This window comes from Ailuropoda melanoleuca, chromosome 7, assembly GCF_002007445.2.
Source record: "Ailuropoda melanoleuca isolate Jingjing chromosome 7, ASM200744v2, whole genome shotgun sequence".
NCBI lineage: Eukaryota > Metazoa > Chordata > Mammalia > Carnivora > Ursidae > Ailuropoda > Ailuropoda melanoleuca.
In genome coordinates, this window is record NC_048224.1 from 28,414,024 (window position 1) to 28,439,497 (window position 25,474).

General features: G+C 51.8%; 2 protein-coding genes across 5 annotated transcripts in view; both read right to left on the reverse strand.

Annotated features, from left to right (window-relative positions):
- The window catches only part of TRIM14 (tripartite motif containing 14), a 33,328-nt gene extending 23,332 nt beyond the window's left edge, over positions 1–9,996 (reverse strand). The window contains exons 1-2 of one of the 2 annotated variants that reach the window (XM_034664170.1): positions 9,219–9,996; positions 6,644–6,739 (exon numbers count right to left, since the gene is read on the reverse strand). In XM_034664170.1, coding sequence (XP_034520061.1) covers positions 6,644–6,739; positions 9,219–9,789 — 667 coding nt within the window. In that variant the 5' untranslated portion in view covers positions 9,790–9,996. The remainder of the gene's footprint in view (positions 1–6,643; positions 6,740–9,218) is intronic. The other variant, XM_034664169.1, reaches the window with a different exon arrangement.
- Positions 9,997–11,247: 1,251 nt separating this feature from the next.
- The window catches only part of CORO2A (coronin 2A), a 53,885-nt gene continuing 39,658 nt past the window's right edge, over positions 11,248–25,474 (reverse strand). For 2 of the 3 annotated variants that reach the window (XM_034664178.1, XM_034664179.1), the window contains 10 exons: positions 24,196–24,312; positions 21,680–21,829; positions 20,224–20,403; positions 19,372–19,488; positions 18,529–18,633; positions 17,692–17,788; positions 16,779–16,891; positions 16,329–16,419; positions 15,129–15,388; positions 11,249–14,173 (listed from right to left, as the gene is read on the reverse strand). In XM_034664178.1, coding sequence (XP_034520069.1) covers positions 14,042–14,173; positions 15,129–15,388; positions 16,329–16,419; positions 16,779–16,891; positions 17,692–17,788; positions 18,529–18,633; positions 19,372–19,488; positions 20,224–20,403; positions 21,680–21,829; positions 24,196–24,312 — 1,362 coding nt within the window. In that variant the 3' untranslated portion in view covers positions 11,249–14,041. Of the gene's footprint in view, positions 14,174–15,128; positions 15,389–16,328; positions 16,420–16,778; positions 16,892–17,691; positions 17,789–18,528; positions 18,634–19,371; positions 19,489–20,223; positions 20,404–21,679; positions 21,830–24,195; positions 24,313–25,474 lie in introns of all 3 variants that reach the window. The other variant, XM_034664180.1, reaches the window with a different exon arrangement.

A 25,474-nucleotide genomic window follows, 5' to 3' on the forward strand; every position in this document is an offset into this window, starting at 1 on the left:
CCACTGGCCTGGGAAAGGGGCAAGGGATCTTTTTATTTTACTTTTTTAAAGATTTTATTTAGTCATTTGAGAGAGGGGTGAGGGAGAGCACAAGCAGGGGGAGTGGCAGAGGGAGAGGGAGAAGCAAACTCCCTGCTGAGCCGAGAGCCCTACACGGGGCTCGATCCCAGGACCCTGGGATCCTGACCTAAGCCAAAGGCAGACACTTAACTGACTCAGCCACCCAGGCGCCCCAGAGGCAAGGAATCTTGTCATCCATCAAGGGTCATGGGCAAAAAGAGAGTCACCAGCAAAACAAATAAGCCCAACAACAGGACTGTATTGAGAAGAATTCAAGTCCGAGTTCACGGATCCTCAAAACTGAAAAATTCAGGGGCGTGCTCTCTCTCTCTCAAATAAATAAAATCTTAAAAAAACAAAAACTGAAAAATTCACATAAAAACAGGTCTGGAACTACTGAAATGGACAGAGCACCCTGCAGGAGCTCTAGCCACAGGCCTCTGAAGCTGTGCTCGCACAACCCAGGGCGTACAGGATGCCAGGAAAACACCTGCTGAAGGCAAGAGGATGACACGAATGACAGAGAGCACAAGGAAGGGAACCACCATGCCTCACCTCCAGAGTGGGGACATTTGTATATTACAACTGTATAGAGATGATAGCATGGTACAGAGATAGGTCTCTATATCAGAGTTGTATAGAATTGTATAGAGAATATGTCTCAAACTATATAAAAGCATATAATGTACAGGAAAAAAAACCCTCAAAATGTGAATAGTGGTTTGCTTGAAGTATGGATGAATTTTTTTAAAAATTCCAGCGAAATTAATGTACAGTGTTATACAGTCCCAGGTGTGTGATACCATGCTTCCATGATTCCATACATCACTCAGGGCTCATCACAGTAAGCGTGCTCTGAATCCCCACCACTTATCGCACCCATCCCCCACCACCTCCCCTCTGGCAACCACCAGTTTGTGGCCTATAGCTAGGAGTCTGTTTTTTTGTTTGTCTCTTTTTTGTTTCTTAAATTCCATATATGAGTGAAATCATATAGTATTTGTTTTTCTTAGATTGACATTTTTGGTTAGCATTATACCCTCTAGATCCATCCATGTCATTGCAAATGGCAAGATATCATTGTTTTTTTATGACTGAATAATATTCCTTCTCTCTCCCTCTCTCTCCCTCTCTCTCTCTCTCTCTCTATATATATATATATATACACACACACAACATCTTCTTTATCCATTCATCAGCTGATGGATGCTTGGATTGCTTCCATATCTTATTGTAAATAATGCTATAATAAACACAGAGGTGCACGTATCTTTTTGAATTAGTGTTCTCATTTTCTTTGGGTAAACACCCATAGTGGAGTTACTGGATCATATGGTAGTTCTATTTTTAATTTTTTGAGGAACCTCCATACTGTCTCCCACACTGGCTGCACCAGTCTGCATTCCCACCAACAGTGCACAGGGTTCTTTTTCCTCCAGATCCTCACCAACACTTACCGTTTCTTGTATTTTTTTTATTTTAGCCATTCTGACAGGTGTGAGATGGTATCTCATTGTGGGTTTTCTTTCCTTTTTTTTTTTTTTTAAGTAGGCTCCACAGTCGGTGTGGGGCTCGAACTCACGACCCTGAGATCAAGAGTCGGATGCCCTACTGACTGAGCCAGCCAGGTGCCCCCCGTTGTGATTTTGATTTGCATTTTCCTGACGAATAGCAATGTTGAGCATCTTTTCATAAGTCTGTTGGCCATGTGGATGTCTTCTTTGGAGAAATGCCTGTTTATGTCTTCTGCCCACTTTCTTTTTTTTTTAAGACTTATTTATTTATTTGGGAGAGAGAGAGCGCGCATGCATACACGACTGTGGAGAGGGACGGGCGAGAAGATCTTCAAGCAGACTCTCTGCTGAGTGCAGAGCCTGACGCAGGGCTTGATCTCATGACCTTGAGATCATGACGTGAGTGGAAACCAAGAGTCGGATGCGTAACCAACTGTGCTACCCAGGCACCCCTGTCTTCTGCCTACTTTTAATTGGATTTTTTGTTTTTGGGGTGTTGGGTTGTGTAAGTTCTTTCTGCATTTGTAAGGGCCACAGAAGACCACGAAGAGCCAAAGTAATTTTGGGAAAGGAACAAAACTGAAGGCACCACAGTCCCAGACTTCCAGATAAACTATGAACCTGTAATGACGAAAACAGTACGGTACTGACATGAAAACAGACACAGAGATCGGTGGAACAGAATAGAGATCCCAGAGATAAAGCCACAACTGTATGGTTAATTAATCTAGGACAAAGGAGGCAAGAATATACAACGGGGGGAAAAACAGTCTCTTCAACAAATGGTGTAGGACAGCTATGTGACAAAGAATGAAACTGGACCACTTTGTTACATCATATGCAAAAATAAATGCAAAATGGGTTAAAGACCTAAATGTTAAAGACCTGAAACCATAAAAATCCTAGAAGAGAGCACAAGCAGTAATTTCTCTGACATCAGCTATAGCAGCATTTTTCTAGATATGCCTCGTAAGGTGAGGGAAACAAAAGCAAAAATAATCTGTTGGGACTACATCAAAATAAAAAGCTTTTGCACAGCAAAGGAAACCATCAACAAAACCAAAAGGCAACTTCCTGAATGGGAGGAGATATTTGCAAATGACATAACTGGTAAGGGGCTCAGTATGGCTGAATTTTTAAATCTCTGTTTCTTGACCAGGAACGGAAACATAAATGCCCCCAGGAGCCAGACAGGTAACACAGTGAAGGAGGTAATCAGGTGGGGCTGGGAGACCTGGAGACAGGTACCCCTCTTGTGGGGGTGTCTGCTGCTCAGCTCCAATGGCTCCCATGTGGGAGTGGAGGCCTAGGACGGTCACATCTTCCTAATTGCCTATATCTAAACTTTAATACAGATCAAACAGTCAACCAACCAATCGGTTTCAGCTTTAAAATGCTGACCAAGAATTTCGTTCTTCTTAGTACCTTCTGAGAGTCACTGAGCTGTAAGTCTAATAAATCGTGTGCGGGATTTGCACGCTGAAAACTTCAAAATGCTGATGGAAGAAAACAAAAATCTAAATAAATGAAGAGATATGTGTTCGTGGATGGGAAGATAACATGGCAAAGATGTCAGTTCTCTCCAATTTGATATACACGCTGAATACAATCCTACCCGAATCCCACAAAGTAGTAGAGAGTGTAGACAAGATCCTTCTAAAATTTCAATGGAAAGGCAAAGGAACTAGAACAGCTAAAAGGGTTTTGAGAAAGAATACAGCGGGAGATGTCAGTTATTTCAGGACTTACTCTCACCTATAACAAGACCATGTGATAATGGTAGAGGGATAGACTCACAGATCAATGAAACAGAATACAGAACCCAGAAACAGCCCCACCCAAGTATGGCCAACTGATTTTCAACAAAAGCAATTAAATGGAGAAAACAGTTTTTCACAAATGGTGTTGGAGCAGCTGGATATCCACAAGAAAAAAAAAAAAAAGAATGCGAGCTAAATATCACACCTTATACAAAAAAGTAACTCGAAAGAATCATGGACTTCAATGTAAAATGTAAAATTATGAAACTTTTAGAAAAAAAAAAAACAAAGGAGGAAATCTTCGGGATCTAGGGCTAGGCAAACACCTCTCAGTCATGACACTGCGGGCACAATCCATAAATGAAAAAAATGGATACACTGGACTTCTTCGAAATTAAAAACTTTCACTCTGCAAAAGCCCCTGTGAAGACAATGAAATGTCAAGCCCCAGACTGGGAGAAAATATTCATAAGCCACGTACCTGACAAAGGGTTCCTATCCAGTATATACGGACAACTCTCCAAACTCAGCAGTAAAAAACCAGACAGATCGATCTGGAAGTAGTAAAAAAGCACGAGGAGGCCTCTCACCAAAGAGGCCGGACAGGTGGCCAAGAAGCACATGGACAGGTGGTCGACACCACTAGCCGCTGGGAAATGCAAATGCAGACCACGATGCCATAGCCCTGCACACCTACGGGAACGGCTAAAATATGAACGTGTGCAAACACTGCATGTGGGCGAGGAAGAGGGGAAACGGGATCTCAGACGTGGGGGAACGTCAAATGACACAGTCACGCTGCAAGATGTTTGGTGGTTTCTTAAAAAGCTAAACATACCAGCCCCATCGGACCCAGAACCAGCACTCAGCGTTTATCCCAGAGAAATGAAAAGTACATCCACACAAAGACCTGTACGCAATTGCTCGAGGCAGCTTTATTTGTAGTAGCCCCAAACTGGAAATGACTTAAATGTCCTAACATACATGAAAGGTTCAAGCTAAAAAAAAAAAAAAAAAAAAAAAAAAAAAAGAAAAAAAGAAGCGGCACATGCTACTCCTGGATGGCTGGGATACTCTTCAGCAATACAAAGGAATGAACTTAGCAGCGTTGTCCACAATAGCCAAATTGTGGAAGGAGCCCAGATGCCCTTCAACAGATGACTGGATTAAGGAGATGTGGTCCATACATACAATGGAATATTACTCAGCCATCAAAAAGAACGATTTCACAACATTTGCAGCAACATGGACTGGACTGGAGGAGATAATGCTAAGCGAAATAAGTCAAGCAGAGAAAGACAATTATCATATGGTTTCACTCATTTATGGAACATAAGAAGTAGGAAGATCGGTAGGAGAAGAAAGGGAAGAAGGAAGGGGGTGTTAACAGAAGGGGGAATGAAGCATGAGAGTCTATGGACTCTGGGAAACTGAGGGCTTTAGAGGGGAGGGGGGTGGGGGAATGGGATAGACTGGTGATGGGTAGTAAGGAGGGCACGTATTGCATGGAGCACTGGGTGTTATACACAACTAATGAATCATGGAACACTACATCAAAAACTAGGGATGTACCATATGGTGACTAACATAACATAATAAAAATTTTTATTTAAAAAACCCCAAAAAACAAAACAAAAAAACCCACAAAGGAATGAACTACTGATATACAAAACAACCTGGATGGATCTCGAGGGCATTATGTTGAGTGAAAAAAATCTCAAAGGTCGTACACCATATGATTTCATTTTTATGATATTCTTAAATGCCATAATTATAGAGATAGAGAACGAATTACTGATTGCCGGGGGTTAGGGGTTGTTGTGGGGGTAGGCGGGGGTGACTATAAAGGTGTTGCCTGAGGGCGATCTTGGTGGTGATGGAATTGGTCTCTATTTGGGCTGCTATTACCCGAATCTACCAGTATGACGAACTGACACAGAACTACACACACACACACACACACACACACACACACACACACACACACACACACACACACGCTGTCAGTCCTGGTCCTGACACTGCAGGGGAGCTCAGCAGGACCTGACCCTCGGGGCAAGCTAGGGGAACCTTTGCAGTACCCTGTGAATCTGTAATTATTTCAAAATAAAAGTTTAAAAGTTGGGGAGAAGGTTAAAAGGAAGAAGATCCCATTCCTTAGATGAAGCTGAAACGTACCCCCTTAGACTCTGCACACGGGTCCTAGTTCTTCCCTTGGGGGCCCCCAAACCATATCTGCTCAGAGATCTGCAGACAGTGACTCTGTGTCCCGATTCTGTTCTTCTGGCTGAGCGGCCCCAAACACCTCCCCCATCCCTTCCCGAATCCTTTCAAATCCACGTATTTGCCTGAGCCCCAGAGAAATGCTCTTGAAGACAGGAGGAACACTGAATAATGCAGCTGGGGCCACAGGTGTAAAGCAGGACCGTCCCCAGCACGCGGGGGGGGGGGGGGGGGGGCATGCAGTCACAGACAATGCTTGTTAGGCCCACAGGGGGCCAATTCTGTGGCCTGGGCTGGCCTGGGCCTCGGCATCTCCACTCTTCTGGGGCCTGGCCTCAGCACGCCCTGGGAGCCAGCTACTCCCACGGTCAGAGCCCATCTCTCCACTCGGACTTGTGGGGGTCAGTCCTCAGGGGAGAGGTGCTGGGAGGGCATCCCACCTCAGCCCTCATTTCGAGAAGGGGGCAGCAGAAGCTGAGAGGGGAAGGGACTGGCTCAGGTCACATTAAAGGACCAAAAGACCCAGAACAACTTTTTTAGTCAAATGGCAGCTCACGATAACATCAGCCCCAACTTCCCATTTCAAACCCACAGAAGAATCCATTTAAATAAATAATGCCGCGAAAGGAGAAGCCTGAAGAAAGTACTTACTTATGGAATACATTTATACCCTATTTACTTTCTTTCAACAAAGCAGTGACCCCCAAAGAGCTATCTGCACGCTCTTCACGCTGCGTTTTGCTTTGTTTAAGGTGACTTGGGGGGCAGGGGATGGACGATCAGTCCTCTAAGAGAATGGCCTTGGCGGTGGCAGCAGGAAAGGCTGTTCCTCCATTCTGGGAGGCGCTGTGGAGCAGGACCAGGGTGCTGGGCAGGGGCAGAGCCACACAAAGCGAACAAAACACCTGGTTTTGTGTTCTTTTTCTTCACAAGAGCCCCCTAAATTCTGGAAGTGCCAAGCCCCACCAAAACCGATCTGCCCCGTAAGAGGTGTTTATTTTCCCTTGGCTCCACACTGAGGAGAGCCTTGTGTCCGAGGGGAAGTGCGGACATCTCGACTAGAATAAGGAGGAAATGTCCACTTGCCTTGAGCTTCTCCGCTGCGTCTTCTATTTGGGTTATGTTGCCAACTTGCTGCTGCTTCTTGGCTTCCAACTGCCTTAAACATTCTTGGGTGTGTTTCTGTATGTGAAGGAGTTAGGAAAAATTAATACTTAACGCTGTGACTCTTGAGATAACAAGCCATCCCGGGGGCCATCTCCCACCCCTGTACCCCGCTTCAGTTGAGGCATCCGAGACTCACAAGGTGAGACGACTGGGCCCAGAGTCATGGAGCAAACTGGAGGATGAGCTGCAACTCGGGTTCCTCTGATCCTCACAGGCCCTCGTCAGGTAGCCTTCAAACCTTGATGCCCCCCCTCCCTTTTTTTCTAGAACAATCCTACTTATGACCTGATTTTCTCAAATAGGACCTCAAGTCAAACAGCTTGGGGAACAAAGAGCATTCACTCATAGAGTCAGTATTAACTGAGCACCTACTATGTGCCAGGCCCTGTCATAGGGGCTCCCCCCATGGAACATACATTCCAGGGAGCCTGTGGCCCTTTGGCCTGGACTAGGGTTCACAGGACCTGTATGTGTGAGGTCTGTGGGGGTTCATGCTCCCATCTCTCTCCCACCTGAAATGGCTCCCTTCCATATCTCTGTGTTCTGTGACTGCCATTTTTCCACAGGTGTGCTCTGTGACCCTCTTCCCCACAGGTTTGACCACTCCTCTGTCTGGACCTTCTTATGGGGCTGGCCTTACTCTCAGCTGCTGGGCCCAGGTCTGGCTGCCCAGCCAACTGAAAGCTTCCTGAGGGCGAGCCTGCTCTATTCCTGGCTCCTGCACCGGGACCAAAGGAGTGACCCAGAAGCATTTGCTGAATCGAACACAGTGACCCAGGGCTGCCAGCTTCAAGTGGAGAGCGGGGCCACCCCGCGAGCTGTGATGAGCACTGGCCCAAGTCACACGAGACTTCCTGGGTCTGAGTCCTGGCTCCTCTTTCAGGGGAACTGAGCGAGTGACCTCACCTCTCTAAACCTGTTTCCTCAGCTATAAACATGGAGCAAAGCCCAGAGCATCACTATAGAGAATGAGAAGTACACAGAGCGCTTGGCAGGCACTAAGTACTCCACAGACAGACTTCTTACTGTCACTGTAGCATCCAACAAGCATTTGCTGCCGTGTGCAGTTGTATTCTAGGTGGTGGGTGAGGGTGGGGACACAATGGTAACCCAAGTATAAGCCACAGCCTCAAAATCCAGGAGCACATCCTTACCCCACCGTGACTTCTCAGCCTTCAAGTCTAGCTGCTGTCCATCACCCAAAGACAGCCCAGCCTCCTGGTGCTTGGGCCTTGCAGTCCCAGGATGCTTCTCCTGTCAATGCTACCTGGTAAAATCCTACTCAGCCTTCAAAGACAGTTCCAATGGCACTCTTCCAGGAAGTCTTCCTGGTCTCCCTGTTCCTACTTCACATTGTCTTCTCTCCGGCTTTCCAATGACAATACTTATCACACTGTATTGTCACCATTTGTTCTCACCCCACCAGCCAGGGAACTCTTCCAGATGAAGGAAGAATTGATCTATTCCTTTGCTCATGGCACAAGGTATGTGCTGAAGGGATGTTTGATGAGTGGATGGAAGAACAATGGATAAACAGGTGATCGAGCAGGTAGGTGTGTGAATACAAAATGAGTAGGAGGTAGGTAGGTAGGTGGGTGGACCTGCCTATGAGACATTTAAGCCCTATCTCTGGAAATCAGCCATGTTAACTCTGGAAACAGCCTCTGAGGAGCTATTATTATTACAATCATTATATAGATAAGAAAAGGAAGACCTTGGAGGCGGAGGCAGGGCTTAAACCCAGGACTCCACCAACTGGACCAGCCCCCACAGGGCCCATTTTCACCGTGAAGCTCCAAGGTTGTCACAATGTGAAGAGAAAGGTCATTAATCACAGAAGACTTCTTGGAAGAGGAAGCGGTAGAATCTACAGCTGTCAGAGACAGGAGGGCCTGCCTATCCCAGGGAGGCAGATGGATCTGACCAGAACCACAGAACAAGCTGTCCCCAAGGCCGGAACAAGAGTCCAGAGCCCCTGACCACTATTAGGATTATGCACAGGTGAGGGCTCCAAGGTGAGGCCAATCTAGCTGTGGAGTCCTGGTATCAAAGCCAACCTCAGCTTCCAGAACCTTCCTTTTCTTATCAATAAAACGGCTGTCACAGCTCCCCACCAAGCTGTTAATTGCGCAGAACGGGAACTGGCACGCAAGGGAAGGGTGGAGGGGAAGGGCGGAGTGGGTGGCTGGAGGCCGCTCCTAGGGCAGTCAATCAAGCACTCCCCAGCCCCTGACTGTGAACTCCAGGAGTGAAAACCAGAGATGTCTGTGTGGCTTTTCACCTGCATTAAAGGGCAGACCTTCTTCCAACCCAAGGGCAGGGTGGTGAGCCCGCTGTGGTGGACGAGGTCAAAGACATCCGCGTATCAGCCACTGCGCCCAAGTCCTCTCAAACCCACCTCTTCTGAAGCTCCAGGCCGCACCAGGAACTGGACGCTAACCCGGCACGCCCCACCCCGCCCGTTAGGCCCCCAGCGCGCCGCCCGCGTCCCCACCTGCACGTGCACCGCCTCTTCCAGCGCCAGGCCGACCGGGTGGCCGCGGTGCGCACCCAGCACCGGGCACAGCGCGCACACGCAGCGGCGGCAGCGGCGACAGAAGAGCTCGGCCACGCGGTCGCCATGCTCGGGGCAGCGCCAGCCGCTCGCGTCCTCCCGCTCCGCCGGGCCCGGCCCCCCAGGTGTGCCGCTCTGCACCCCTGCGCCCGCCATTCAATCCTCGGGTCCGGGCGGCCGCCGTGCGAGGGAGGGGCTCCCCCGGAGAAGCGAAAGCTGGGCCGTGGGGCGGGGCGGCCTCCGGGCCGGCCCCGCTCCCACAGGAAGGAGCGACGGTCTGGCCGCCATGCGGTTCGGCGGAGTGCGGCCCCGCCCTACCTGCCCCTGCAGCGGCCGCGGCGCGGAGGGCTCGGGCCGGCCTAGCGGCGCGCACGAGGCCGCAGCTGAAATGGGTTTCGCTGCTGACGGGCTGACTTAAAGGAGAAGGCCTTCCGCGCTCAGAGTTGCTCGGAAAACTGCAGACCCGGGGATGGGGCCGGGGTTGGCCGTGGCCTCCTGCCTTGATGTGCATTCCCTACACCTTTCCCTTTCCCATGATTCTCTCTGCCCTCTCCCCAGGAGAAATCACTGTTCCCACGATTGTCAGAATCACTCCAACGGCCCCAGGCTGTCTCCCTGTCCACCAAATGTAAATTATACAGCCAACAGGAAAAACACTATGGCGTTTCCTCAAAAAAATGAAAAATGGAGCTATCCCATGATCCGCAATCTCCCTTCTGGGTATATGGAGGAAGATTATGAAGTCAGTATCTGGAGGAGAGAATCTTCACTCGTGGGTGCATTGCAGCATTATTCACAATAGCCAAACGTGGAAACAACCAGCGTCCCTCCGTGAATGAATGGATAGGAAGATGTGCTGTGTGTATATACAATGAAATGTTATTCAGACCTAAAAAAGGAAGTCCTGCCGTTTGCCACATGGATGAGCTTAGAAGACTTTATGCTTCGTGAAATAAGCCAGGCAGAGAAAAACAAATACTGTTTAGTTTCACTTATATGTGGAATCCAAAAAAACAAATTGAACTCCTAGCAACAGAGTGGAATGGTGGTTGCGGGGGGGGGGTGTCTTTGGGGGTGGAGGAAAAGGGTACAAACTTTAGTTGTAAGATGCCTAAGTTCTGGGGATCTAAGGTACAGCCTGGTGACTATAGTTCATAATACTGTACTGTATACTTGAAATTTGCTGCGTGTAGGTCTCAAGTGTTCTCACCACACACTATGTGAGATAACAGATGTGTTAATTAACTTGATGGTGGTAATCATTTCACAAGGTATACATATATTGAATCATCACATTGTACATCTTTAACAATCACATACAGTCTAAATATATACTTTTGTCAATCGTATCAATAAAGTTGGAAAAAAAATTCTCAGTTCCTATCCTTGGCTCTTAATACCTTCCATCCCTGCCCGTCTATGCTGTACCTTTTGCTTCTTTCCAGAGCAGGGAATAGGCAGTTTTCTCTGCTTGGAAACTCTTTTCCCCAAATACCCTTTGCCCTGCTTACTTCTATTTATCCTTCAGTTGTCTGCCTAATTATCACCTCCTCCAGGAAGCCTTCCTTGCTTCTCCCCCAGAGTAGCCCACACTTCCCCTATCCTGGCCCTTCTCTTCCAACCATGACTAAAAACTTCAGAGGGCAGGGACCAAGTCTGTTTTTTTTTTTTTTTAAGATTTTATTTATTTATTCGACAGAGATAGAGACAGCCAGGGAGAGAGGGAACACAAGCAGGGGGAGTGGGAGAGGAAGAAGCAGGCTCATAGCGGAAGAGCCTGATGTGGGGCTCGATCCCATAATGCCGGGATCACGCCCTGAGCCGAAGGCAGACGCTTAACCGCTGTGCCACCCAGGCGCCCCCCAAGTCTGTTTTATCTATTTCCCAGCCTGGTCTGTGGCCCAAACAGGTAGATACTTATTTGGTATTTGTGTAACAAATCAAGAAAAGGAAAGCTCCAGGTATTAAAATGTCTAGGAAGATGTTTATTATTTTGTTACATTCTTTCCATTGCATGATTTCACATCTATTTATTTTCACTTTTATTTCTTAATTTTTTTTTTTTTACAAAGGTAAAAGGAATTTCAGAAACAACATTAAACAAACTATTTCAGGCACGGTTTCATGTTAAAAGCATAGATATATTTTTGATTTCCTTCTTCCCTTTATGATACAATCTTAAATTTAGTTCCAGGAAGAACATTTATTGTGAGCTAAGGTAGATATGCCCCAGTGCTCATCTCCCAGCGCTGTCTTCATTCTCCGAAAGCTCCTGAGTCAACAGTCAGGGGCTCCTGGAGTACGGAGTAGAGATGAGTGCACATTCTGCTTGCCCGAGTGTGCGGGCCTGGCCCTGCAGATGCCGGGCAACTTCTACTTCATCAGCCAAGAACATAAACAAAAATGCAATTTTCAAAAATGGCTTAAAAAAATATTTGATAAAAATTACCTATCCCTCTCCCTTGCTGTGAAATAATTTAAATAATTTATTCTAGTTAAAAAAAAAAAAAGCAAACCCCAAAACAAGTTTGTTCATGGATGCCTTCACATTGTTTTAAAGCATGAGTTCTGGGTCCCTTAGGGGTAGGGAGAACTGGAGAAGGTTCTGTGCAGAGGAGGCATTCGGGATGCTCCCCAGACTCAGCCCCACCTCTAGCTGTTTGCACCCAGTGCCTGTGGGCATGATACTTCTTCATTCTCTGAGAATGACATGGGGGATAGTGTCATTATTCTGACCAGGAGGATGATGCCTGCCTGGCCCATGTTAGAATTAGAGCTGGATGTGCCAGGGAGCGGAGGGGAAAGGGCTTTGTAAACTGTGAAGAGGTGGCCACAAATGAGGTGGGACAGGTAACCCCATCCAGGGGAGCTCCGTTCCCTCACAACGCCTGGGATTTGGCCTTTGGTGAGCCCCAGTGACCAAGTCAACAAGAGAGGGGATGCGGGCGTCTGGTGTGTGTAGGCAGACATGGCTAGGGGAGGGGGCACTCAGGGGCCCAGAGCCCTCATCGAGTTGTAGCCTAGGGTCCCCAAGAGACATGGGATGGCGCTTCCAACCTGGACTTGGAGGATGGGGTTGGAGTCCCAGAGCCTGTCAGATGTCCACTGTCCTCACCTCCACTCCAGAGGTACAGAGGGGCCAGCCCAGTGGCTCCCCATCCTCACCGTACTGAAGAGAGAGACGTGGGGACATAACAACGTACACAAAGCCAGGCCCCACTCTGGAGACTCGGCTTCAATTGGCCTGGGGTTGGGAGTGGGCATCTGTATTTCTCGAACCCTCCTAAGAGGACTCTTATGTACAGCCTGGGTTGAAACCTACCGGGCTAGGTGGCCTCCCCCATTCCCATCTTAGCTCCAGGACTGCCCTGTGCAATGGGCAAAACCCCATTGCCTGCACCTCCTCGATAAGGAGGGGGTGCATTTAATTTCCAACATTCCCCATCACTAGCTAGGCTGCTGTACTGACCACTGAGAAAGAACCTTAGCGAATGTGTTCAGAACACAGATTCACAAAGGAGGGACACGTAAAAACTCTCAGGCTAGAAGGGAACTTCGGGGCCATCTGGCCCTCCTCTCTTGCCTAGGGCAGTCATCCCTCTCCAGAAGCAGGTGTTCATGGGGCTCTGCTGGCACTCTGCAGTGCTGGGGCTCCCCACCTCCTGGACCGAAATCTGCCCATATCCTCCTGGAGTGTGCAGGCTCTGTGGCCCGAGGGCTTTGGAGGTGGCAGTCAGTGGTCATGGGGACCACTCTGATATCTGCTCCCCCACATAAGGGATAGTGTCTGCCCACATTTGACTGATTCCGGTTGAAGAGAGGATGGTATGGGCCTCCTATCCGTGTTCTAGCATTGGGCCAAAGCTTGACTTATTTCCCCGCAGTTAAACTTCCTCTGCCCGTTCACCAATGTCTTGTGACTTCCCACAGCAGACCCAGATCATCACCCTATCGGTTGTTTTCCTCAGGTCAAGGCCAAGGTTTCTTGTCTCAGATGGCAGATCCCGTAGAGGGCAGCACATCCCAGGGTCCCCAGGTTCAGATGGAGAAACTGAGACCAGAGAGGGAAGGACTTGTAAGATGTCACTCCTGAGGTCAGAATAAACAGATCCCTGCCATGTGGGCTGACAGCTGCATCAGACCAGAAACAGCAGAAGGACACATCCAGCAGAACAGAGGCTTGACCCAGCCCTGCCATGAACCCTCTGCGGACCTTGATCCCTTGTCTCTCTCTGGGCCTCAGTTTCCCCACCTGTAAAATGAGGAAGTTGGGCCAGATCACTGTTTTTCAAACTTCTAAATGTTTTTTCATAGAAGTCAATAGATAAATCAGAAAGAAGGGGAGCTATCTGGTTGGAAGGGGGTGGGGGGGCAGGGCCCTCCTGCTTAGGCTTCCTCCCATTCTGTGGACCACAGCTTGAAAATCACAGGCAGGTTCCCCTCTTAGGTCCTTCCAGCTCTAACTTTAGACAGTGTTCTTTCCCTTGAGAAGTTATAGGTCATCGTGGACCCTTAAACACAGAATTAAACAGAAGGCAAGTTATCACCTAAAAAGAGTCAACTCAGACACTGTTGTTTTGAGAAGGCAAATAGAAAAACGGCACCACATCCCTCCCACTAGAATCTTTCAGCAACCGAGAGTTTCGTTTTCTGGTAAAAAATATAGAAATAGTGGTTGTTCTTGGGGGACTTGTGGGTGGGTTCTGGATCTGCCCATGGAGCCAAGCGGTGTCCCTGAGGGTGGGGAGGGCAGAGATCTCTGCTCAGAACCTCTCTGAGCTCATCCGCGAGTTTTTGACCTCCAATTCCAACTGTTTGGCCTGCACCTCACGCTGGGTCAACAGCTCCTGGAGCCTTCGGATCTCCTCCTGTTGCCGATAGAACACCTGCAGCAGCTGGGAAAGCACAGAACAGAGGGAGAGATCACTCGATGTCCCAAGATGTGAGGGGCCGGACACCAGCAGAAACACCGCCCGCCTTTTCACTCAGAAAGGTGGAGGCGATGAACACGGCTAAGCCCCGAGGAAGTGGCCATGGCACAGACCTTTATAAAACCTTTTCTTCACCCAATAAATGAAATTTTAAACGACTTGATGTTTCAGACATTTTTTGCCTCCTTAGATCCCTGGTGGGATAGAGGAAAGGATGCTTGGCCCTGAAGTCTGGAGACTAGCTAAACTGTGTGACCTCAGGCAAGTTACTACCCTCTCTGAGTTTCAATTTCCTCCTCTAGAAACTGGGGGTCAGAAAACAAACCTGGGCCTTAGCATCACTGCTGTGCTGTAGAGAACCCTAGCGGAGGCTGGGCGCGCCCCTAAGATCTTCGCTAAGCCACTGTGTGCTCGCCACTCCTCCACAAGGGTGGGAGTGCTCGCGCCCCCCATGCCACTGTGGAAACTGAAGCTAAGAGATTCAGCCACTGGCTCGGAGGTCTTCCCGTCGGTGCTCAGCAGAGGCCGGATCAGAATTCCTCTGTGAGACACCAGCCCCTGTGTTTTTAGCCACTACACATGGACTCCCAGGGATGGGGAGAGAACTCAGGTGATACACCACAGGGCTACCCCAGGACCTGGCACGCGCTAGGCACGTCACAAATGTCGACTCTGAAACAGAAAATCCTAGGGTCAGAACTGGAAGGGAGGGACTCGAATACCAAATCAAACCCTCCGCATCTTGCAGGTGGTTTTCCGCCATCTGGATGGCAACCCGCCATCTTGGCCAACGTGCAGCGCTCACCGCCTGTCTGGTGAATGAAGTCACCAAGTGGGTCAAGCAGCCAGGCCGGGCCAGGCCGGGCCCCACATTTTCTCCCGACCACCCCAGTGCAGGCACCACCCCCTGCGTTCACACCTCGTTCTCTGTCTTTGGTGGGGGACACTCCATGTCAAAGCCGTTTGTGAGCCGACTTGTCTTCTCTTCTGGCCTGTGTCCTGCTGCTGCCTGCCTGGGCACCTTCTCCTCCAGGGCCAAGAAGGTTCTCCGGCCATCTTCTACAACCACCTTCTCTGTTTGGTTGGAGGGGGCCGTGGAGACGGAAGGCGGTCTCCCTGGGAGCAGTGGCTGGGGGCTCAGCAGCTCAGAGCAGGGCCTCAGGGACACCATGACTGGCTCTGGAAAGGAAGCGAAGGGCTGGGTGAGGACGGAGTGTTCATGAGCAGATGCTGACATGCTCACGCACAGAGCCACGCACCGACGCACAGAGCCACGGAGCAGGCGTGGAGCTCTGGCCGCGTGCAGGCGGGAACCAGCCCGCACCGGGGCAACCAGAGTGCAAACACACAGTCATGTGATCATCTAAGCGAGGCTAGGTTTGCAGAAGCAGCGGGGTGCACGCTCTGGAGCTGCCCCCAAACACTGAGAATGCCTCCAGTGAAGCCTTGTCCTCGCTTTGTAGGGACAGTCCCACATGCATTGCGCTCTGCCATCTACCAGTTCATGAATCCTCCCAACAGCCCTGAGAAGCAGGGGAGGCAAGACATCACAGTCATGGAAGAGGCAAGAGGCCCAGAGAGGAGCAGACCAAGTGCTACCCAAAGGGGAGACAGGAGAAGGAGGTCCCAGTCACAGAGGCAGCCGTTGGGGTGGGGCCGAGGAGCACATACTGCCTCCCCTGGGCTGGCCCTTAGGTGGACAGGACAGGGAGGGGGTCAGCACAAGGAAGAAGGGCCTGGGGTGGGGGTGGGCAGCGGGGGGCTGCTGCCTAGAGGGTCTCTTAGGTCGAAAAGTAATTGCAAAGGTGGGGATGGTAGGACGGGCAAGGGCACCCAGCTGAGACTATCCACTCACTCTGCACAGCCTGAAATTCCAAGAAGTTTTCCATGGAGCAAAATCCCTTGATTTGGAAAGGCTTTCCTGAGCACTTGGGACAACCCCTCCCTTCTTGGACCCATATGTGACCATCCTAGCCACTGGGGACTGACTGTCAAGGACCATTTGTCTGGGGTTATGGGAGAATACAACTATAGGCCAAACCCCTCTCAGCTACTTGGGGCCACTGGACACTCCACTTCCCCTCACGTTTGCCCGGGGCCTTTTGTCTGTCCCCCTCACCTTTATTCATCCCACGGAGCCACTCCTGGGCTGTCAGAGACGGCCGGGCTCCTGCCGTGGGCGGGTAGATATCCTCTTGGTAAGACTCCGACTGTAGGAGAAGCCAGGAAATGAGGACTGGGGTGGCAAGGGGGCCACCCAGATGGGAGGGCCCTTAGGGAGCTGGGGTCCAGGCTTTCCCCACCTATGAGTTGAAGAAACCAAGGCCCAGAGAGCAAAGGGACATGCCCCAGGTCAGACAGCAACTCAAGGGCAGAGATGGGGGGGACTCAGGACCCTTAGCTCCCAGCCCCACTGCACTGACAATAAGAAAGGCCTTTCCCTTGAGGAGTGGCCATCAGCCTTCTTGCTGCTACCCCAGGGGGCATGGGCTCCGGGCTCTAGGTCCCAGGGCCCATCCTCTGCAGGGGGGGTTCCCGCCTCCCTCGCAGATGGCCACACCACCCTTACCCGCCGGGGTACAATCATGGATATAGGCTCAATGAGGCCTTTGGTTGTAATCAGCTTGTAGAAGCGGAAGATCTCGCAGGAGGTGACGTCAAGACCTCTCTTTGGCATGACACCTGCGGGCAGATGGCCAAGGAGGGCTCAGAGGTTCCAGCTGGGCTGGGGTCACAGGCACCCAGTGTGAGTGGCAAAGGCAGACTGCACACCTGGGCAGGAGCAGAGAGCGCCCTCCTCCCACCACCCTTCCCTCTATAGACAGTTCAGGAGCAAATGGCATACGCTGGGCTGGGCCCTGGGCTGGGGAAATGGGGGTGAAGTAATCAGACTTGGTCCTCACCTCCAAGGACCTCAGTGATTTTAGCTAGACCTTACAGGAAGTGTGCTCGGCTCAAGGCCCTCCCTCACCACCCCCTCCGCTTGTGCCCGAGCTGCTCTGAAACAGAGCTCCTGCCCCCATTTTTCTGTTGATTAGCGTTGGCACCGTGTCTTTCTCTTTCCCTTTGCGTTTAATCTGTGTCTTCATGTTCAAATGAGTTTCTTATAGACAACACAGAGACACGTCTTCTTTCATTTGTGTTTTTATCCCCAAATATATGTACAAAGTAGGGGCTCTCCTAGGTCAGTAATTCTTAGGTCATGGCTACTGTTGTAACTGCTCCACCTTGGCCTAGAATGCCTTCATTCTCTCCCCATGCTCCCCTTTTGGCTCCTCAAGTGTTGCCTCCTCTGGGAAGCCTTCCTTGACTTCCTGCTGCTTGGTCCCGCAAAACCTCCTGCACACCTCCATTTGAGCTCCCATAGAGTCAGTGTTAATCCACCATCTGCCCTCCCAAACGGGGCCCCTCCAGGGCAGGGCCCTCATCTGACTCGTTACTGCCTCCCCAGGCCCCCTGTGGCCTCAGGGTTCCATACTCACCTATCCCCTTCTGTGGGCTACGGGAGCAGTATTCTGTCAGGTAGCTCAGGTGAGGTTTGTCGGCACTCACCTCGTAGTAGCGGATGTTTCCATCTCCCTGGGGAGGAGGAGGGTACAACTCAGAGCCGGTTCCCACCTGCCCCCTCCTGGCCCCCCACTGCCATGGGGCAGGAACCTGGTGTTCACAGCCACTTCACACAAGAGAACACCAGGGGACTGTCATCAGAGCAGCAGGGGGTCCTCATTTTAACACTCAATCCCCCCAACCATGACCCAAAGCCCACCAGGTGCCTCCAGGCAGAAGCTCCGGGAGCACAGGCCTGAGTCCCACTCCCAGCTGCACATAAAGGTCAGGGTGGCGGGTCCTGAGACCATCCAGTGGGTCTTACCTCTGGGGCATTTCTGGTTGTCGCTGTCCTAGCGATTGGGGAGGGGCTGGGGGAGGGAGGGCTGCCCCAGGCACTGGTGGGTGGGAGCTACGATGTCAAGCTACAGGATACTCCTGCCCAATGAAAACCTGCTCCACCCCAGATCTGAAGGCACCCCTACTGAGAAACACCCACGGTGCCTCCTCGTCTGGTCCCAGAACTGAGAAGGGACAAGCTTGGAGTGTCTGACAAAGCCTGGCCCTGGGTGTTGCCCAGGAGCAAGGAAGGCGGGACAGGTACCGTGCTCACCACAGGGAGAGAGTGTCCAGGAACTCCTGCCTGTCCCTGTCCCTGCCCTGCAGCCCAACGGCCCCAGGCTGCTGTCTGGCTAGCGGTAGGGCTAGGCGGGGGCGGCCCTGCTCCCCGCCTCAGGGCACAGGCAGCCACCTCCCTCCCGCGCCAGGCTGACCTTCCCCACCACGTAGAGCATGTTGGTGTCCGCGTCATAGAAGGGAAACAGCACGCCCGAGGAGCCATCCAGGTCCGTCTCTGACACAGGCTGGGAGAGGTTGTCCTGCAAGGAAAGGGAGACCAGGGAGGCCTGCGGGTCACTCCTGGAGGTCCTCAGTGGTGTTCTCGGAGATGGGAATCCCTGTCAAGGGGCTCTGGGTGTGTGTGTGTGCGCGCGTGTCCATGTGCGTGTGTGCGCACGCCCGCGAGCGTGCATGTGAGAGGGAGAGAGACCACCTTTTATTCTGTGGGCATTTTGCCTTCAACGGATCACCGCTCACACACCTGATCGCACACCAGCCCTTCCCTGCTTGTTTTATTATTTGTTGTAAAAGATGAAGAAGGAGGTTCAGAGAGAGGAGGCGACTTGTCCGGTCTTTGAACTCCAGCCAAATGCTCCTTCAGATCAACACTGCTCGGCCTGGCTCTTACCCTCACCCCCCTCAGTCGCTCCCCCTGCCAACCTGCCTCAGTGTCGTACCAAGCCCTTGCTCCAGCTGTTCCTTCCTCCCAGAAGGACATGTCCTCTCTCCCCCCACCATCCCCTGCCCGGTCCTGGTCCCCGAAGTGACCACCTGCCCCCAACCCCCACACCACGGCCACTCCCTCCTTGGACGAGAAGACGCTCCATCCGGCGAGCTCCCTCCATGTTTCATCCCTGCATCCTCAGCACCAGGCAGGCTATGCTAAGTACATGCCTGAGCAGTGAGGAAGGGAATGAACGAAGGAGTGGATGAGGCTAGCCTTCCGCTGCAAGGTGCTGGTGGGGGGAGGGGCAGGGATGGCCACACGGGAGACTCACCTGGTCCCACACGGCCAGCTGCCGGTTGTTCCATCGGGATGTGCCCGTGGATAGCAGCTTATTCAGGCTTCCCAGAAACAGCACTTTGTTGGCCCGGTGCCCCGTGCAGCTGGCTTCCTGCATGGACAGGGGCGGTCAGGGGCTCGTGGGCAGCAGCGAGGGTCTCGGGCCTGCCTGCCTTTGCTGCTGCTGCGGGACCCGGAAAGCCTTCCTTGTCCACCACCTTGCTCTGCTTAGAGAATCCTTCCAGAGACACCGCCTCCCGGAAGCCTTCGGAGACCCGCCCATCCACATGGAGTCTCTCCTACTATTTTTGCTGAGAGTTCTTTCTCTGAGCTCGGATAAAGGCAAACTTCAGCTCAGCTCCATGCTCTTGCTGCAAGATGACTGAACGCTCTCTGCATGCAAGGCACTGGCTGGGCGGGCCCTGTCACCCGGGTATCTCTTCCATCCTCGTAGAGGAGGGACTAATGGCCCGCTGCTGCAGATGAGGAAGCAGAGGCTCAGAGGACAGCAAGCGCTTGTCTACGGTCACACAGCGGACAGGCAGGAGCGTCATGCCTCCTGCCAGAGCTAAGGCACACTGACAAATTCTGGAGTTAGACCAGGCTCAAAGCTCAGCTTTCAATGAGGGCCAGTCACCTGACCGCTCTTCAGCCTCCATTTTCTCATCCAAAGAATGGAGGTGACCTGTCCTACCTCTCAGCAGTGCCAGCAGGACAGACGGAGATAGCCCATGTGAAGGCTCGGCCACAATGCTGACAGCGACTACCCTGTTCTCCGAAGCCTCCCCCGGGCCCTCACCACTCCTTGCTCCTCTGCCCCCAAGCTGGACCCCAGCCCAGCACAGACCTGGAGGACGGCCCCTGCCCGGGGGTCGAGAATCCGAATCTTGCGGTCTTTACAGGTGGTGGCTAGCAGGCTGCCATTGGTGTTGAAGGACATGGAGAGGATCGCGCCTTGGTGGCAGCTAATTGTCCTCACGGGGTTCACGATTACAGACTCGTTTGTGTCCAAGTTCCAGACCATCACCTGTACAGCAATGAGCTGGCCCTGAGCACCGTGGCCACCCCGCCCCTGGCTCCCACAGGCGCACGCCCGCCAGGCTGCGCGAAACACGGTATCCCCAGGAGGGAAGCCACAGATGGCAGTCTGGCCAAGAAGCCTTGGGTGGGAGGATGGATCTGCCGGCTGAAGCTGCCACGTGGCAGGAGGGGAAGCCGGGAGTCAGGCTGTCTGGCGGTGAAAAGAAAACACCATCTGCTTTGGAGCAACAAACCGTCCATGCAGGGAGGACCCCAGGGAACGAGCTAGTCCAGGGGCTTTCACACACTTATTAGCGGCAGTTTCCACCTCACACAGGTACATAGGGCTGCCATGTTGAGCTGTCATGCTCAGCTCCAGGGCAGTCCGTTCCCGCAGCCCGTGATGTGAACTGCGCCCCATGCAGTTGTGTGCAGAACAACTAGCACAAGCATATACTGTAGCCCTGCACACATCCTACGTAATTAGATAAAAGAGGGCTTCTGATCAGAAGGGGGTTAGAGGCTCTGTCAACCACTCCCATCCCACCCTTTATCCATTACGAGGTCCCCAAAGTGCCTCTGTAAAGCCCTATGTTGTGAAGGGAAGAGTTTAAAAGCCATGGCTATGGTCACACCAACCTCATTTGTGTACAAATTGAGAAACTGAGGCCTAGGGAAGACAAGGGACTTTCCTAGTTCACACTGCAAGGCAGAGACCGAGTTGGAACAGAATCTGGGGCTCCTCTAGTATGAATTTCCCCAATCCCCAGGGCTCACCGACTGCTAGCTTGGCAGTCTATGGGGAGGGGGAAGCTTCTCTGGATAGGGCCCAGCCCATCCCCTCCAGGAGGACTAATGGGTTGAATAGTGCCCCCCAAAAAACTCATATCCACTGGAGCCTCAAAAATGTGACCTCAGTAGGAAACAGGGTCTTCGGCAATGTAATTAGTTATCATGAGGTCACATTGGGTTGGGGTGGACCCTACATCCAATGACCGGTGTCGTCCGAAGACGAGAGGACACGCAGCAGAGGAGGAGGCCACGTGAAGCTGGAGGCAGGCTGAAGTGATGCAGGTGCAGGCCAGGGAATGCGTGGAGCCACGAGAAGTTACAACAGGCACGGGAGGGTGCTTCCTAGGGTCTTCGGAGGGAGTGCGGCCCTCCTGACACCTTGGTTTTGGATTTCTGGTCTCCAGAACTATGTGAGAATCAATTTCTGGTGTCTTAAGTGCCCAGTTTGGTCATGCGAGGGCGGCCCCGGGGAAACGAGTGCATGGACCCACCTTGAAGTCGTAGCCAGAGCTGAAGAGGATGTTGGAGGCCGTGGGGTGCCACTCCACCAGGCCCACCCTGCGGGTGTGGCCCATCAGCTCCTTCTTGCAGGCTGTGAGGTTCTTTGTCAGCAGCTGCTTGGGGATGTCCCAGATCTTAATCTTTCAGGGGAGACAGAGCCGGGGGTGGGGGAGAGGTTGTTAGCCAGGGTCACCCTGGTACCCTCGCCATCTTAAGCCACAGCACTGGCAGCATCCAGCAGAAGGGCCAGGGGAGTGCTCTCTGTATCCACCTCTCACTTAGTGGAGGCGTAACTGGACCCCTCAGAGGACCAGAAGCTTTGCCAAAGTCCTCCAGCCCAAGCAAAGGCTGGCATTGCCAGCGTTGAGCCCAGGCCTCCAAATCTGCCTCCTGGTCATCTTTGCCATCCTAATGGCCTGCGCTGTGGGAAGCTGGGCGGGCCACAGGCCTGACTCCCAGACTGGATGCCAGATCAAGTCCACCTCCCAGGCTAGAATATCCCTCAAAGTGCAACTGTCCACCCCTTCCTTGTCCCAAAGTTTCAGGCTAGGGCCTTCAAACGCCAGGAGCAAGAGTTTGCACTCTATCATCAGAACACTAGGGAGCCAGTGCCGTCTCTGGAGCAGGACAGGGTAGGGATGAGCTACTTCCTTTGGAGTGGCCCCCTTGGATGGCCTGAAAGAGGAAAGATGAAGGGCCAGAAGGCCAGGCTGGATGGTGTCACGGCCTATATTCTACAGGAAGGGCCTGGGAAGAGGGCTGGGGCTTCTTTTCAGAGTAGTGTTGTCGAGGATGGAAGGGGTTTCCACAGTAGAGAGTAAGCTCCCTGTTACAGAAGCATACAAATGGAGTCGGGGGAAGGCAGGAGGGACACAGAGGGGATGGCGGTAACTTGATGCCCTTTGTTGTCCTTCAGAGCTCTCAGGCCCCTAGGTGACCGTACACCCCCTTTCTCTCAGAGACACACAGGGTTTTCAGGTAGACTTTGCTTTCAACTCAACATGTATTTATTCCCTGGTCATTTGGTTATAGAACCAGGCAGGCAACCCCATGAGTACCAGAGGCTCCGGACAATGCGCTGGGTGAATGCTATGGCCGCAGAGAACCGGCCGCTGCGGGAGGACAGACTCTGGGCAGATCTGTCTGGGAGGCACAGATACCATCCCCATGCTCCTCAGAGCTAGAGGGCCAGCCCTGACCCCAGGTCCCAGGGACAGGGAGGACAAAGCCAAGAGCTTTACATGGGAGGGCTGGGGTTAGGCACTGCCACCCCCAAGAGCGACGTCCACTCCTCCTGCCCCGGGGCATCTGGGAAGGAATGGTGGCAGGAGATGAGGCTAGCCAGGAATTTCATAAAGACCTTGAAGGGAGTCTTCAAAGCAGGCCTTGAAAAGGCAGGTATTCTATGAGTGGGCACAGAGTCAGATATTGGCTATCCCGCTACTAGAGACAAGGCCAGTTCTCCCAGGGCCTGACTGCCTCTTCTGTGAAGCCACCTCAGCAGACACTGTCCTTTATGCTCCTCAGCATCCCCTACATGGAAGCTGACACAAGTCCTCTTAGAAGTTTCTCCCTGCTTTTCCTGTTTCCTTTCATGAGACAGTGAGAGTTCTGCAATATTCTATTTCCCTTTTTGCCTTGACTGCTAGGAAGCTCTGAGCTAAACCTAGAGCTCAGCAGTTGCAACCCATCCTAGCCAATGTCCCATGCATCATTCCTTTACTTCCTCCATCTGTGGCTGCTGCTATTTAGGGAAGAGGCAGAGCTCAGTGGAAATACACTGGGCTCTGGAATCAAGCCTGAGTCTGAAGCCCTGCTCCATGTCCACAGCCTGTGTGACTTTGGGCACACTGCCGCACCCCTCAGACCCTCAGGTTCTCCATCAGGAAACTCTTCTACCTTGTGGGGTTGCCGGGAAGACAGGGTGAAATGGTCTGTGTAGTGAGAGTCAGGGCCGTGGGCTGTGTCTTTTAAGCCACACTCACTGCATTGTAGAGGTGGGCACAGAATAAATTATAAATAAATAACACTGAACATTGTGGGGATTATGACCCTGGTATAGAACAGGGGCTCAAAAAGTTGGTGGGACTGAAGCTTTGGGGATGGTTGCGGTGCCCATATACAAATAAGGATCCCGCTTCTATCCTTTTAAAGCTCCCTTCCCCACAGCATTTTAGAGTTCCCCCAGAAGATAGGCTTTTCCACTGGACTGCGAGTCACGAGTCTCACTGGATCCTCATTAGATGGTTGGGAGCTATTATGCCCATTCTAGAGGTGGTGGGACTGAGGTCCAGGGAGGAGATCTAAAGGGGTGGTGCCCCAAGTCCCAGAGCCCACAACTTCTCCCGCACAATCTCACTTTGCCCCTCCCCCACAGAGTGACCTCACCTCATGAAGGATCAGGGGGTCAGGAGCATCCAAGCCAAGAACAGACACCATTCCACCTCCCCGCACCCCAAGCCCGCTCCTCTCGGGACAGGGAACCGCCTCACGCGCTGACACTCACTGTGGTATCTTCAGAACTGGAGGCGATCTCAAAATCATTAAAAGGATTCCACTTGATGTCTAAGACATTCCCTTTGTGCCCGCAGACCCTTGGGTAGTGGGGGTCCAACTTTCCCGTCTGCAAAGGAGTGTTGGGGAGAAGAGGGGGTTAATCCCACTCAAGCATCTGGACGGTCACTCGGCAGTCAGCGATCGCTGAGTAGACAGGAAAACGTAAGGGACAGAATGGGGCGTGAATCTAGGCCCGACCACCATTCTCTGTGTGATGCCGGGGGAGTCACATCACTTCTCTGAGCCTCAGTGTTGTCCTCAGTAAAATGGAGGCAATAATAGGGATTTCCCAGGGTTCATGTGAGGATCACAGGGGCTGACGTGTGGAAGGGTCTAGTACAGGGCCTAGCACATGGTAGGCACTTGGTAGAAGGATATTTCCCTTCAGACACTGCTGGTGGGAATGCAACAATGGTGCAGCCGCTTTGGGAAACAGTCTGGCAGTTCCTTGGAAGGTTAAACATAGAGTTACCATGTGACCTAGCAATTCCACCCTGAGATTTATCCCCAAGAAAAACGAAAACACGGGCCTACAAAACCCTCACACGACAACGCCTGTAGCAGCATTACTCATAATAGCCAAAAGGTGGAAACAACCCAAAGGCCCATCCGTGGATGAACGGATATACGAAATGTGGTGTAGTCACACAACGGAATAGATGCGGCCAAAAAAAGGAATGAAAAACCGACACACGCTACAGCATGGCCGAACCTCGGAAAGTCAGGGAAAGGAGTCGGACATAAAAAGCCAAACATCGCAGGATTCCACATAAATGACCCGATGTCGTACCAGATGTGGTTTCACTGTTAAGAGCAAATTAATACACCTTCTGGTCCCCGGTATTCAGAACCCTGACAATACAAATGAAAACTCCAGAACAGGTAAATCCATAGAGACTGAAGGCAGATTCATGGTTGCCCAGGACCCGGGGTGGGGGGGGGGGGAACAGGAAGTGACTGCTAGCAGGTATGCTGTTTCTTTGTGTGGTGATGAAATTATTTGGAGTTATTATTTTGTGATGTTTGCACAAGCATGTGACTATATTAAAGGCCTACTGAACTGTACATTTTAAAATGGTGAATTTAGGACACCTGGGTGGCTCAGTCGTTTAAGCGTCTGCCTTTGGCTCAGGTCATGACCCCAGGGTCCTGGGATCAAGTCTTGTGTCGGGCTCCCTGCTCAGTGGGGAGCTTGCTTCTCCCTCTGCCTGCTGCTCCCTCTGCTTGTG